The sequence below is a fragment of the Colletes gigas genome, unplaced genomic scaffold (assembly GCF_013123115.1).
Source record: "Colletes gigas isolate AHSC1104 unplaced genomic scaffold, ASM1312311v1 Colletes_gigas_Sc00010, whole genome shotgun sequence".
In the NCBI taxonomy this organism is placed as follows: Eukaryota; Metazoa; Arthropoda; class Insecta; order Hymenoptera; family Colletidae; genus Colletes; species Colletes gigas.
Window position 1 is genome coordinate 3,281,485 of NW_025106639.1, and position 15,656 is coordinate 3,297,140.

General features: G+C 35.4%; 1 protein-coding gene across 2 annotated transcripts; it reads right to left on the bottom strand.

Annotated features, from left to right (window-relative positions):
* Window positions 1-40: 40 nt before the first annotated feature.
* On the bottom strand, window positions 41-15,529 carry LOC122397785 (lysine-specific demethylase lid). Of its 2 annotated transcripts, none has more exons than XM_043397180.1 (18): window positions 15,061-15,529; window positions 11,807-12,023; window positions 11,553-11,713; window positions 11,109-11,468; window positions 10,750-11,028; window positions 10,175-10,667; window positions 9,882-10,009; window positions 9,612-9,806; window positions 7,982-8,442; window positions 7,650-7,908; window positions 6,745-7,567; window positions 6,459-6,667; window positions 6,050-6,274; window positions 5,882-5,966; window positions 5,388-5,791; window positions 4,939-5,059; window positions 4,711-4,853; window positions 41-4,350 (listed from the first exon to the last, which is right to left on the bottom strand). In XM_043397180.1, the coding sequence occupies exons 1-18, from the start codon at window positions 15,289-15,291 to the stop codon at window positions 4,285-4,287; spliced, it is 4,860 nt and encodes a 1,619-aa protein (XP_043253115.1). In that variant the 5' UTR covers window positions 15,292-15,529; the 3' UTR covers window positions 41-4,284. The 2 variants fall into 2 exon arrangements, with proteins under 2 accessions (XP_043253115.1, XP_043253114.1); XM_043397179.1 differs by having other exon boundaries at window positions 41-4,419.
* Window positions 15,530-15,656: the final 127 nt, after the last annotated feature.

Here is a 15,656-nt window from a genome sequence, read left to right on the forward strand (position 1 = left end):
AAAAACAGTGCAAGTTCTTTCGAAGTATTGAATGTACATGTACACATATACATTAAATATATTTTATCGGAAATCAAAGTGATATAATCTTACAAATAAAGGACTACTTTAACGCTACTTAGCCTTAAGTTACATTTACTGTTCATAAATATTCGTCTGTCTACAATGATTCGCGTATAAAGGAAATAAACTATATCCGAGCGTCGTATAGTAAAATAGTTATTTACGCAATGGTGACGACGATGGAGGATCGCACCCATTAACAAAAAGATTTTTCTCGTCAACGAATCGACTTCGAAGAAATTCAAAAACAAAACAAAACAAAACACGAATAAATGAAAAATGTAAAAATACGAAATCTGCAATAGTGTTTCTCTACCGACTATACACATTTTTGGTGGAATTTCAAGGGGCTTACTTGCGAGGCGAAGTTTGGAATAACTAAAAAAAACAAGTAAAATTTGTCGCAAACGCTTCTACGCGAGACTTTTTCTGCGCGGTGCACAGAAATAGGAAGAAACAAAGCGTAAAGAAACGATCGAGCTGATTATTAAGACGATTAGTAACGATGCATTGGAAGTTAAGTAACGCCTTCTGACTAAATAATTTCAATGAAAATGAATGACTCATTCGCTTGTAAGTAATTACCATATATATGTATACATTAAACAAAATTAGGCCAATATCGAAGTTTCCAATTGATCATTGATTTTGCATTAAATTCTATCACTTTCTTTTAAATACAAACAAAAAAACATATGCACAATCCTAAAACGATATAAAAAAAAATAAGATGAAACATTCACTGACGTGAAAATAAATGACTTTCTATCACTAGTAAGCAATTCATAATCGTATCACAAAACAGGAGTTTCAAACGAAATCCTCGATGAGTTAAAAAAAAAAAAAAGAAAAACAACTAATAACTCTCCCTTTAAACAATACGTGAACGATGTTTAAAAAAAAAAAAAAAGTATCAGCTGCGCTCAGAAATTAGAATTTGCTACACGTGGTCGTGACATCTAATTACAACATTAATTTACAAAAAACGATTTTGGTCGAAATATAATACTTTTTCTTTAATAATACACTATTTGTTCGGGTCCAGTGAACTGTTTAATCTGCTAGAAGTGCATGTTACGCGAACATTTCATTGCAAGGGAAACAAAAATTAATACTAGACCGTTTTGTGCTTGTCATCGGGGGAAGGCGAACAAAAGACGAATTTTCTTTCGTACGATGAATTAGTACAACTCCATGGGAACGTGTAGGCACTCGCCTTTATACATGCTGAATCAATATTTCAAGTCATCAATATTCAACATAGTACACAAGTGGTTTCTTTTTTTTTATGGTAAAGTACAATGTTCCAGTATGTCCACCCTGCATGTAGCAACAGCTGTGAGCAATCACGCGGTTTCAATCTTCTCAAGCTATTAATCACAATGTATTTTTAATGATAGTGTACCGATGAAATTTTCTCGTGTCGCTTAATAGAAAAAGATGATTCTAAGTACCTCGTATAAAATATATGTAACCAATATATGTATGTGTATATATATATACTTATTATGAAAGGAAACAAATGAAATTCACACTTCCGTCTAACCCAAACCGCGAAAACACTATCGTTAGAAATTCACTGTGTTCCCGCGTATATCCGGGTACGATGATCGAATAGATCATCGAGCCCGTACGTATCTGTACAAAAATATATGTGTGTACACATAATGTCTCATCGATTCTTTGACCCGCACTCTGTTTTAAACGTAACGCGTTAACACACTGATACACGTCGATACCTCCCTTATCTCTACACACCAGTTACTTAAAAATGGATTCTGTTAACCGATTGTAGAAACAATCCGTCTTTCTTAAGCTACGTCTAACAATGGAACATAGATACTCGTTAACAGAATCCATTTGCAAATGTCACCGCTGACAGTTCGCGTTTTACGGATTATACGAGCGTTTAAAACAGTCGCGTGTCCGTTCCACACATAACATGCATTCATAGAGTTTAACTTTTGCATGGAAACTCAATGAACGACACTTTTTCTTTAACAAGTAATTATACAAAGTTTCTCGCGCTGCTAACACGCTGGTTTCGCCAATTGATCTAGGATAGAAGTTTCTTTTTTTTTTTTATACAATTACACTTTGCATACCGTGCAAAGAACTACACAAGTAGACAGAGACACGCACATAACACATTTGCACGAGATAGTAAAACGAATCGTTTTTTTTTCTTTTTTTTTTTTAAAAAAAAAACTTAGTTCAACGATCACATTAAAAAATAACTAGAAAGTCATTATCAACTACCATACGAAGCATGGTTTTGTACCAGAGTCAACATCAAATACACAAATTCTATACTTTACATGAATGATAACACGATGTACACCCTTTCGTTTTTAGTCCTGTTCATAGAGAATGAGATCCATATTTTGTGTAATGCTTACAACATTTATAAAATCATTTGTTACGGAATATATCTAATCGTTAGTGTAAGTATCTTTATAACTTTTATATTTAGCGATTTTATAATACTTTTTAATGTACAAAGTAATAAGTATGGTTTAATTACACTATTACGATGCGTTACATTACGTGGACATTAAAAATGTTAGATAAAATTTAGTTGTGTCAAATGACCGATCAAAGCCCCTAACATTGAAAATTTTAGTCGATGAAACGTTTAATTCATAAAACGATGCGATTTAAATATCAGCAATGTAGAATTTTATGCACGATTAGCTCGTTTCGCCAAATTTAAATATTAAAATGGTAACAGAGTCGTACGAGAAATTAAGACAAATGTTATTTTCGTTTAGTTTAAATCATAAAATTATGCGTTAGTACCTGAAATAGAATTTGTTCTTTCTATAAAAGATACTTCCTTCGATTAGGCCCTTTCAACGAAATCTCAACCCAAATATCAATACCGTAAATGTCCGTGGCAAGAAGTACAAAAATTAAATGAAAAATTAAATGACTCGTGAATGGAACCAATCATAAGTTGTACACTCTGGTCCAAAATCCGATAAATTTGAATTAATTATATCAGGAAGGCAGATTTAGATATGCCATGTATCTGCGTGTCAATTCAATTCTTTATACAAACTGTAACTTATTTCTACCTATTATGTTTCCATCTAATTTTCTTATATATACGTATAATATCTATATCTTAATACACACATCTCTCAGTCTATCTGTACATACTACATGGTGCAAACGGACTTCTGTTCCACTTTGCGCCATTACAATTAAAAACTGATACAAAAACTGACGGAATCTTCTTCAGAACAGAAGTATTCTGAGACGACTCATTTATTTTTCCCCCTTTGTTACGCCTACTTATTCGCCGTCGCTAATTTCTTTTTTTTTTTCCTGTGTCACATATCGCCCAAATCGTTAGGTCAAACAATGCCCCGGATTCTGTTGCATCCCTCTACCCTGCACTCTTTTTAAGAGTAATCGCTCTCACGCTATAGAATCGCATTATAAATAGTGTTAACGCATACCGTTTGTTATTTGACAGTCGTTGGTCTCGCGAAACGTGAATTTTCTTTTTCATCGACATTAATAACGAGAGACAAGGGACAACAAGTTACAATCAGATGCAAAATATTGACTTTTTTTTTTTCAAAAATCCGCGTACAAATTACGAAACACATCACGGTTCATCCGCGATATCTACGTATTACGACCCATAGAAAAAATATTTTTATTTTTTTTTCCCCGGTAGAAGTTCATAATTAATTTAGAATCAACGTACACTTTAAATGTAAATGTAAAAACAAACGGGGATTAATGTTATTAATTAACATTAACCGGTTCGAGCCGTTTAGGCGCGTAAAAATGTAATGCAATGAAAATAATTTACCACAAATACAAACGAATGTATTACACTTGAACAATAAGTCCATCTCCTAGCAAGGATAAACGTTTCTTATCTCAAAAAAAAAAAACGGAAGAAAAAATAAAATACAATGCAATGCTATACATACGAAAAACTTTGCTGTTCTATAAAGCGCATCAAATCAAAGTAAAAAAAATAATGTTCACAGTCGTCAGGATTGAAATATGACTGTAATATAATACTTTATCTCCAACGTCCACTCGCAACAATAACCATATGACACACGATGACCTGCAGTACCAACGGACTGGGGTAAAAGTGATAGGTAACATTAAATGTCAGACTGTAGATTTACAGTCGAAATGATTTGAAATCGGTGAGCATCCTAGCCTTGTACGGACCTAACAAGATAAAGTGGGCTAGTAGGTCCTGACGAAGGATGTCGTTTCCTGGATGTCTGCTTCACTGTCTGTGCCCTGGTATCCCTGAGATTGAGAAAGGGAAAGAAGTGCATCCAGGCCTAACGATTCAGCTAGCGGATCTGGCGCTCTCGACTACAGCATGGACAACAAAAAATATTGCTCTAAAACTATAATATAATAAAAAACACTACCACGGAAATAAACGGTAAGAATCGGGACAAATGAAACTGAGAGCAACAACGTTACTGCAAAATTCGACCGGCTGAATGATCTGCTAACGAAGAACAAACAATGGTAACGATAAAAAACGATAATCCAGCAAATGTTTCCCTTTACACAAGTGCAGCAAATATAAATAAAATTATCTGGTCTAAAATTAGCAGCGATAACGTACGCGTTATGAGTCTACTAATGCAAACATACCGTCGAATTTTGTTCTGCTTCTTTGCAATTACTACAAATGTAATCGTCTTCTTCCGCTATTTCCGTACGATCCAATCCGACGCAGTGCATGTGGAACCAACCCTCGCAGCCACCATCGCACTGAACCCAATCAACTTCCCTCCCTATATTCAAATCAAAGTATATAGTAGTTTATAATAATAATAATTCTATTTCAAATGATTTTATGGCAGGTATTATTACTCTTACCGCTGGGTCGTAAGCAATTGACAGCTGCGCAATCATCTTCTTCGTCGGAAGTGTCCTGTTTGGTCTTCTTTCGGTTACCACCCCTTTTCTTCGGCACCTCGTCGCCTTCTTTGCGTTTCATCTGCAATACATATTTAACTGAAATCGAGCTAACCGATGTTCAACAAACTGTGTTTATTTCATAGATTTTTAATTCGATAAAATGTCTCGAATTTAAACTTTATTATAATTTTAATCTGTTCGTAAGAAAATTTTTAATTATATTATTGTTGATATTGGGAAGTCGTTCGAGGAATGTATATATAGCAACCGAGGGTTGGTCGAACGCTTGTGAGAGCACGACCCCTCTGGCGGCGAGCATGGGAGGCGACGCCATATTATGTTAATGCGAATTACATTAAATTTGAAAGTTTTAATTCGAGGCAGATCGTATTTTTCAATATAAATACCTTTCGAGGTCCGCGCTTTAAGGGCAACGGGGAACTGGCAGATTTCTTTTCTTTCTGTAAACCCTTACGTTTGGCTAAATTCTTCTCTTCCATTTTTTGCCGTCCAAGTTTCTTAAGTAGCTCGAACTCCTCGGACTTCCTTTTCCTTCCCCGCTTTTTTATATCCTTTGGATCCTGGGTGGTTACATTGGTTTGTACTTCTTCGTATGCTGCGTATTTGCGAACAGTACTTGGACTGTTTGTGTGACTTAATATGCGCCATATGTGTTGCGTTTCGTCGAGCGCAACTTCCAACAGATCACCTTCCATCATTAATTCTTCTAGGCGTAACCTTGCAGACTGCGAGAGCATAACTGCGGCTTCGGCTGAATCGTTTGACTGAGATTTACGTTGTACTTTAGATACTAAAGAAACAAAAGAATATGCATGAATATCACGAACATAACTGATTCCTAATAGTCAAGATCTGTTTTCTTTATAAATAGAAATCTTACTATAAGAGTAAGCGTGTTCGTTACTGTTAAACGTACTGCAACTTGGTTCGTCGTCGTCTATAGTAACAACATCGTCGTCGTCGTCCTAAAAAAATATATCATGTATGTATTCAACTACGTATAACATTCATTTTACATACAAATTTAATTAATACTATTGACACTCACTGCAGTACTAAGTGCACTATCGTCCGAGTGTACACCGCTAAGTGGCGCAATTGCTTGTACCCTTTGATGCAGCTCGGGGTTATTCGCCGCTTTTTTCAACTCGCTGCTAATTATCTTTTCTGTCTTTTCTCTTGCCGCGGCTTCCACTAATTTTTGCGACAGAACGGATAACTTTGCTAACGCCGATGAAATCTCATCCGTAGCCAATGCTTGCCGAGCTCGATCCTATTAAAAGTACACACAATTAGAAATTACGTTGCTTATTTATTACGTGAAAATTTTACAAGCATTTAATTCAAGGGGAAGGTAGGGAAGTGTCGATAAAAAATTTTAAAAATCATTGCTGCGTATGACTATATATTTCAACATACAGCCATAGTAATACTCGTTTTTCTTGCGGAGCACTTACCTGCCAATTCATTGCACGTTCTGTTAGACATTGCAATGCCTCACCTTCTGGTAAACGAATTGGAATTTTTTGAAGACTGACTAAAAGTGCCAAAATTGTTTCTAGCCGTGGTCGCCGCGAGCGTAAACAACAAGGGCATAAAAACTTAATCTCCCTCGACATTGGTAATTTTCCTTTGTACGACGTTTTTGGTAATGGTACACAATTGGCTAAGAAGAATAATCACGATTAAACTACTTGTAAATTTAATTTGTAATTGCACGCGTACTAGAAATTTGATACTTACAATGAAACCAATCTTTACAAAGTTCGCATTGAAGCATAAGCCCGAATCTTGGCCGACGACAGACGCAATACCTAGAATCGTCTATCTCGGTTTTCATTAAATTTCTCTCTCTTAAATTTCTCATCGCTTCCATTTCGCGCTGCTCGGCTAATTTAAACGCAGCCACGACGGTAGCCGAATCATTGGAATCGTCCAATTTTGTATCACAGACAAAGACAGGTCCTACAGACTCTTCACTCTTACTCTTCTTAGCCTTCAACGCTTGTATACCAACTCCAATTCGCGGAGATAAAGCCTCCATTAAGGTATAATGTGAATTTTTCCTTAGGAATGTTCTCGCTGTCCTTTCTTTCCAAGCCTTTGCTTGCGAAAGAGTAGACTCTAAAATTGGTAAAGCATCCAGGTGCAACGGAATACTTCTGCCCTTTTTAATCAGATCATCTAACGTATCATAGTAAGGAAAATTTTCTCTCGCTTGCACCTCCTCTACCATTTTTGTCCAATTTTTTGCTTTGTTCAATGTGTCTTGGAGAATATCTAAACTTGGTAAGTAAGCTTCTACTTCGTCGGCTTCGCGAATAAATTCTTCTAAAGACGATATATTTTGTCTGCTTTTCATATGAAGATACAACTTTGCTTTCTCTTCCCATTTATCGATTCCAATCATTAACGCTTGTAGTTCGGAAAGTGTATTTTCTATACTTAAATGAGGCGGTATCGTCATACCTTTTTCAATTAATTTTGCTAAATCGTCGCGATGTATAGATTTTGGATCTTCTTGAATAGACTTTACTTCGACAAGCCACTGAATTTGTGTTAATTTCTGCAATAAATAAAATATTTAATTGTGCTATAAAATGAAGAGTGATTGTTGATAAAAATGTGTTCAATTTATGTCTACTTACTTGTTTCAAACAAACGAGTTGAGGTAGCTCGATACAGATAGAATCTCCAAAATCGATACATTTTTCCAGCTGTTCAATATCACAATTATCCTTAGCATCTAATTCTTCAGCTTCTTTTTGAAATTGTAACACTTGATCAAGTATAAATTTTACACCGTCTGATTCTTTCAGTTCACAGCACAAATTTGTGATTTCTTTATAAAAAAGAGTTAATTCTTCTACTGTAAGTTTATATTTAGTTTCAACCGATTGTCTGGTTCTAAATAACAAATATTAAAATAAGTATATTTACATAACATGTTTTATGTGCACAAACTGAATAGCAATTGTACCTGGTTCGCTGCTTGTTGTTTAGAAGTTGTTGCGCGACACTTGCACACTTTTCAGCATCTTGTACAGCAGTTGTTAAAGCTGTTAATAGCTCACTTTCTGGGAACTTTTTATTTTCCGCTTCGTTCAAAAGCTCCTTCAACTCGTTCAACTCAATTTTATCACTCTTCTTATCAGGATCCATTGCTTCTTTTACTTTTGTTACCCATGAGTCAAAAGACTCTGCTTTTAATTTTAACTTTTGTAACATAATGGGTAGTTCGTCTAAAGTATATCGATAACGTAATGTGTGCTTCTCTGGAGAGCAATCACAAAGTTCGGTAAAATGTCTCAAGCAAACTAACTGTGAACTCTGGCATGAACATGTAACCGCACTTAAGAAACAAGTTGTTTTGCACGCTTCACACTGTCTCTCATCATCGGGTAAAAGTTCAAATGCTTCGCGTTCTGCTTCTGTTACGCCCTAAAAAACACGATTTTCATTGCAAAATCATTCATGGAACCATTTACCATTCTCACATTTTTAAAGGAACATTAAATCAGAATGGGCCTGTGTATCAATGAAACACATGTACCCATCTGTGTAAAAATTTACTTCGCTATACAGAAAGATTTTGCAAAAATACGATTCATTTAAGAATATCGTGGACACTTCTCGATCAATTCACGAGAAATATTATAAAATTCTCCGAATCGACAGAGGAAACGTAATGCCTGTTTAGCATCATGGCAAGGCTTTAAAAACATAACCTCTATTCACCAATTAAAGTTACATAATCAAAATCAGAGACACACCAAATAGGCATCAGCTTAGTCAAGGTCGATAACTAAAGAACGATCGCACAAAAACTATTTTAACGACAACGGACACAGGCTAACCAAATATAACGAATTATATGGAGGCATTAATGAGTAATATAACATGGATGGTGGAACTCTACTGCGATGACCAATGGTTGGCAATATCAGACGCACACACACGTCCTGTACCGCGTGTGCCCGCATGGCTACGATGTATGCGTTTGCCGACGTATGCGTGCGGCACTGTGTGCCTGAATCGGTGAGGGAATGCTTTAGCACTTACTATACTGTTTGACCTAAATACATTGGTCCTGTGCATTTAGAATTATAACCCGTCCTGTGTTATTGGCTAGTTTCGGAGGGAAAATTTAAATGCCCAAAATTTAATGACCAAATCTTCTTATACATTTTAGTTAAAACCGAAGCGTAATATTTTAAATAATTAATAAATCGTTTGTATATTTATTTACTCCGTTGAAAAGCTAATGTATTATTATTAATGGGTGTTATATATGAGTTATAATCCTTTCAATCGAAATAACGGGTCCAACTCATGAATATGTTTAATTTTAATAAATAAGGAAATATTTTACTGTGAAAGTTGATTGAATTTAGAATTTTAACTTCTACAAGCATGTATTAAAATAACGTGTAAAATTAAATGCCGCACTCTATTGATGATGACCACGGAATAAATAACGGTCAGATGGTTAAATAATGATGTAAAAAATATATGGATCAAACACTTTTGAGGAACATTCAGTTATGTAAAAAGAAATCAATCATTTCAGGAATAAAATCAACAATAATATTTATAAAAGTACAACTTACCCATTCCAATAAATTTTTTCGTAATTTTTTCTCGTCGTCTACCATCTGCAGCATGTCATGATAAGTTGCGGTCGCAATTCCTATATCCAATGAATCTGGATCCAGTGACATTTTGCATACCAATTCATCATGAGAAAATACACAAAATCGTCTTAAATTCGAATAATGCGTAATACATTCCCGGCCAATTTTAAGCTATTAAACACACAATAGAATGTAGAAAGCATGGGATAGTGAAATCGATGATAAAAATTTAGGGTGATAGCATACCCAATCTGCAGGTGCGAAATTCACAGCTTCAGCAAAGTTATATCCCTGATTGAATCCGGCATGGTACGCTCTTGGAAATGTCACAACAAATTCTCCCGCGTGCTGATCAGTTCTGAATACTGGAACACCTACAGATAGAATTTAAACAATATTAATAATCGTTAATAAAATATAGTCTACAACACAAATAAACTTACATAAAAAGGCATTATAAATTCGAGAAATATGGAATAACATAACTTGAGGATATAGAAATATAGAGCCTTAAAATTTGTCTATTAATTTTACATTACCTTCGCTTGTCAAAATATTTGGATTCATGATAGTAACCAACTGATGGAGCAAATCTGGCTGACTATGAAATAGTTCTGGAGCAGCAGATTTCATTGAATGCTCAAATCGTTCTGCCTGAGCGCCTGGAACACCGTACCACGTTTTTGGTTCTCCCCAGTGTAGGTAGTTGATCGAGTAGCTCCAGTGATCCTCGTTGTGCCAGCAAAATGTTGCAAAACACATGCCTACGTACATCCATGGTACTTTCATGCCACTGATGTCAGCATTAATGTGACCTAATACGCTCGTACGTAAAACTGGCAAATTATTTAAGTTCCATGAAGATTCAGCATATTCTTGGTCGCATGTAAATAAATTAACGCTTGTTTTTGTTGGAAATCCCGAACCATGATCCATTGTGTGTAAATCTGCCCCGTATTCAACTGTTACATCTTCATCGATCGAAGAAACTATTCGCCAAAATTCTTTTTCTACTAAGGATGTTGGCACCATCTGCAGCAAAATAATTTCATACTTATGTTGATTTGATCAATTCTATATTCACTGTATCGTTAAATGTGAGAAGGTAACGTACATGTACAGGCATGTTGAAGTAATCGCTCTTAAATTGATCAGCCATTTCTCCAAATTGTTGAAGAGTATACTCCCTCTGTGCTTGCTCAAATCCAAATGCTTCCATCGGCTTGGAAACTTCTTCGGCAACACACTTTGGACACCGCCAATCACCTTTTGGTATTTCTGTTAACGGTGGCATAAGACAGAAAGTATGATAACTATCGTCACATCCATCACAGAGAAGCATATTTTCTTCATTGTCACCTCTTCCACAATTGTGACAAATATATTTTGCCAACTGTACAAAAACATGTATAATTTTAAAGAAAATATTTACACATAATTATCATAGAGAATCAAGACATAATGCATACTCACAGGATCAAATTCATAAACAAGTTTCACACCTCTAGTCTTATTAGATTTCTTTGCTTCTTTGGTATTAAATCCAGCCATTTTTGGGCCAGGTCCGTAAAACTGTAATTTCTTAAGCTCTTTACTATTATCATCACCATTTTTACTTCTCAGTCCATCTTTACAGTCATTGTCAGAATCACATTCTTCCTTACAATCTTCTTGTTTAATAGATACTTCCTGTTTTTCTTCTTGGCCAGTGAATCTTTTTGACCGCCGTGAAAATTTCTCAGCTGGAGGTTTGATTTGCTGACGTGAGATGATTCCATGTGGTTTATAGTCTCTGTCCTTCTTTTCACTCACATTGGAATCTGGTTCAATTTTCTGTATAATTAAATGTATATGAAATACACATATACGCGACAACTAACTATAAATTTTACACCGTACAAAAAGAAAATGACTTACAATGTCTGTCAAAGTTTTCCCTTGCTTAAAGACATCGAATGGATACAAAATTCGTTCATAATGATTTTTTAATATGCTGCCTACGCTGCGTCCAGATGGATAACCTAATTTATTTGCAATTTTTGCCCACCTTCTTTCCCTTGTTACTGTTTCAATTCCACCTGTAATTATTGTGCTTAGCATTAATATACTAAGCTCATAGTATCGATCCAACTATTGTTAATAGTTTTGATGATTAAACACCAAACACAAACCTTCATCTGTGACAATCTTGTGTAAAGAATATAAATCAAGAGCTTTGCGTTCTACAAGAGGAATTTTTAAAGAGGAACCTTGTAGTTCCCAAAACTTTGCAATTTGATCTAAAAAATTTAGTTTTATCCTTGTTTTTGCCTCCAATTCATTTAATCTTTGTATTCGTGGAACAAATTTAAATTTATCAACATCAACAGCAAATGGTGGCTGCCAATTCTGCAAGAAAGCAGTAAGAGAATTCCATACAAATTTGTAATGTTATTTCATTTATAATGTAATGAAATAACAGGATGTGAACATGAAGTCATAATACTAGCATGGTATCATTACATTATTATCAGTACATTAAATTATTACTAAAAGTTATATAATATTTCAATTACTCCTATACATAAGATTCTTTTATTTACAAAAATTTGATATAAACTTTAAGACAATTTTCCAACGTTTTTCGGTAACATTGCGATTGTGTAATTGTGCAAATTTGTTAATAGAATGCCATTGATTAAATTTTTAAGCAATAGCTCGAACGAAATAAGACGACTTTCCATTTGTAGTATGTTAATGTAAAAACATCGTATTGCGTTGTTTACTACGGCTTTCAAATTCGTACACCTATGCAGTGATACTTACAGGTCTTCAGAAGAGTCAATTAGTTTAATAAAATTGAGATTTACGCCTACGATACAGGCAAACTTTACAGAAATACCGTTATCAATTTTAATCGATATTGATCTAGCAATAAAAAAAATTAAAAAAATAGAAAAATTCCATGTATTCTGTTATCGTTTAATATATTGAAAATTCATTGACGAAGGTAGTAACCCATAAATATATATGTCTAAATAATCAATAAGTGGCTTCGTAGCTTCATCTCTATCATGACGCAACAACCATTGCAATGGTTGTCGGACAAATTTTTTAAGGGCATCATTCATTTTTAATTAAAGCTACGAACGTATATCTTCGATCAAATGCTGTCTAGACCTGTCGTACTTGATGCAACGATCAAATAAACATCGAAATATCATCGCACGATGTATACTGCTACGGCGTACAAATTCACGAAGAAAATAAACGAAACATCGCTAAGATTTTCTCCATATACGACGCCCATTTAATGTCGTGGCCATAGTTATTTCCGTAATGGCGTCATCCCGTTACAAAATATAAATTTTCTCAAAGGCTCACAAGCCATTAACAAATAAATCGTTATACTTAAGACGAATAATGAAACATACAACAACAGAGATTAACTTGCGAATTAACATTAACAACAACAGTCTTGGACAAAATCATTTCTGTGCAATCTAAGAAAATGCTGACAATATACTCGACATTGTTAAACTAACAAGTAGACTCTATGAATTAAGAACATTATTTAATTGTTACAAGTACAAGTATTTTCATATCATGGATTTATAAAGTTTGTAACAGACATGTTGAATTCGTGACAACAAGTTTCAATTATTTAGACAATGAGGAATACGTTGTGGAAGTTTACAAATTAGATTAACGAATATTTTCGGAATCTTTTCTCAATGAGAAACTTTTTGTTTCGTTGAATTCGCAATAGTTCGACTTTCAAATAAATACGTTTTAGTAATGCATTAATAATTTTTATCATAGCAAAATAATTTTAAATGCCACAATCATCTACCACGTGTTGCCGAAATTCAAACAAATTTTATTGAAATTCTAGATCGTTATTTTAGAGAAATGCAAAGTACATGACATCTTTTAACCCATACTTTGTACAATTTTCCACATAATTCGCAGCATCATAATACTCGAACGATAATTTGAAATATGATTAATTTAGAGGGAAGAGCTAAATATAATTTAATCGAATAATACTATATTTAAAAGGAAGCTCATTTTCTTCTATCATGAATTTTACACGGTGGTTTATGGACGTTCATAGCTATGACATTCGATTTATCCTAGGATTATTATTAAATCGAGTTTACTGTTTCTTTCCTATACTTTTAAAAATTGAAATACATTTGCTAACATCTACGTTGTAAAACCTTTTTCCACGCGTGTAGAAACAAAATGGTGGCACAAATCGGTTCTAATAGTAATGCAAATTAAACGAACAATATACGAAACGTGGTCTGCCAAAAGGAGAGTATTCGGAAAGTAAAAATTTCTCCATATTTTCTATTTAAAAAATTTCCATGATACTAGATATTCTTTGGACATATATTATATAAAGCCTAAAGGACAACATAAGTTTTATCATTTGCTTGAAGGAAATTAGAAATAAACTTTTTCTCGGTATACTAGCATTTCCCATATGATGCTCCAAAAAATTAATAAAATTCGCGTATACGAAAGCTTGCACGATCGTCTACGTGCTTCGAAACGAAATAGAAACTTCTAAGAAAATATCAAACGATTCCCATATTTGTGATATTACGATATCAGAACGTCCCAAGAAGATCGTTGACCACGAACGATGATAATTTTTTCAGCGCTTTCTCCATCGATTCCATCAGCATCGTTTATAATTTCCAAAACATTTCGAGACATTTTGCTAAGGTGACATTGTTTCGATTGTCTCGGCCATTTTACATAGCGTACCTCCTAGCTATAACGATATTAATGTCGCAATGTGACGAGTACCTAACGTTACTTGATTTCAGATTTTTTTGCTTTCCGAGAATTCTCTCTTTTTCCGATCATAACTTCACGATTAAAAAGATACGAATGCAATTTGGAGTTGGGCACAATATCTATCAACGTATCTTGCGAAGGCAAAATGCTTTGACACACGGCATCGCAGTCTTTTCTTCCCTTTTTCACCGTATTATCATTCGTCTCGTGTCGACGGAAACGCTGCGACTCTTGCCAGACCCCAGCGTTTTAACGCTGATACGAGAAAAGGCGACCAACGATATTGATATGAAAATATGGTGTCACGGGAAATTGACTTTATATTTCGATTAATTTTCGTTCTAATGTACGTATTACGTAGGAACTCGTTTATTTTGTGATGTCACGGCTGTGATGTCCGTACGGAAGCGTCATAGCATGTAAACGAGGTCGTGCGTGCATATTTGCACGCCCGACATTCACGAAAAAACATAAAATTTGTCCATTTGTGCTCGACTCCGTTCAAACGAGACAGCGGAGAATAGGAGGATCGATGTGTAGCGTCCTTCCCACAATAATGGATAGGAAAGAGAAAGCAGGGAGACAGACAGAGAAGAAAAAGATTGATGTAATCGCGATGGAAGGATTTACTCACAGGCGGCGGTTTGATTTTACAAATACCAGACTTCTCCGCGATCGGTCGTATTTTTGCAATGTAGCCAAGGGGGTCGTGAAACTCTTCAATACTCGGTTCGAAGACCGGCGCCTCTGGCGGTATAATGAACTCGAAGTCCGAATCACCACGATCGCAAGCCATGTCTTGGGTGCAGTGATAAGTCCCGAAAAAATCCTCGCAACCGAAATTCGTGTCGAACCTCGATACCATGACTTGAGTGTCCAACACAGCTTGGACGCGGATAGGTGGCCCACACGCACCTAACGCGGGTGAGGACCTCGCGCCAGCTCCAGCACCGTTACTCAGCCGCCGGCTGCGAGAATTTGTTTAGCAGTATGCTTCGGTAAACTGTCATCACGAGCTGCATTTGTGTATTTGGTGGAAAGTGATTGACAATGTACGCGTTAGCCACGAAACACACGACACACAACATCCACGATATCACGCGTAGCCTCGCACACGAGCAACTGTCCTATTCCTTGCTTCATATACCTCTTCTTCCCTTGTGTCCACTTGACTGTAATGCAACAGTGGCGCCACCTCGCATCGAGGAACGTGTCAATAGCGATTCATGT

What these genes read in the sequence shown, in the direction of transcription:
- LOC122397785 (XM_043397179.1), bottom strand. Translation starts at nt 15,291, where the DNA reads ATGGTATCGAGGTTCGACACGAATTTCGGTTGCGAGGATTTTTTCGGG. An exon ending in GGAAAACTTTGACAGACATT is followed by an intron (nt 11,469 to 11,552) that starts GTAAGTCATTTT and finishes TTAATTATACAG; the next exon opens with AAAATTGAACCAGATTCCAA. An exon ending in AACAACAAGCAGCGAACCAG is followed by an intron (nt 7,909 to 7,981) that starts GTACAATTGCTA and finishes TTTGTTATTTAG; the next exon opens with AACCAGACAATCGGTTGAAA.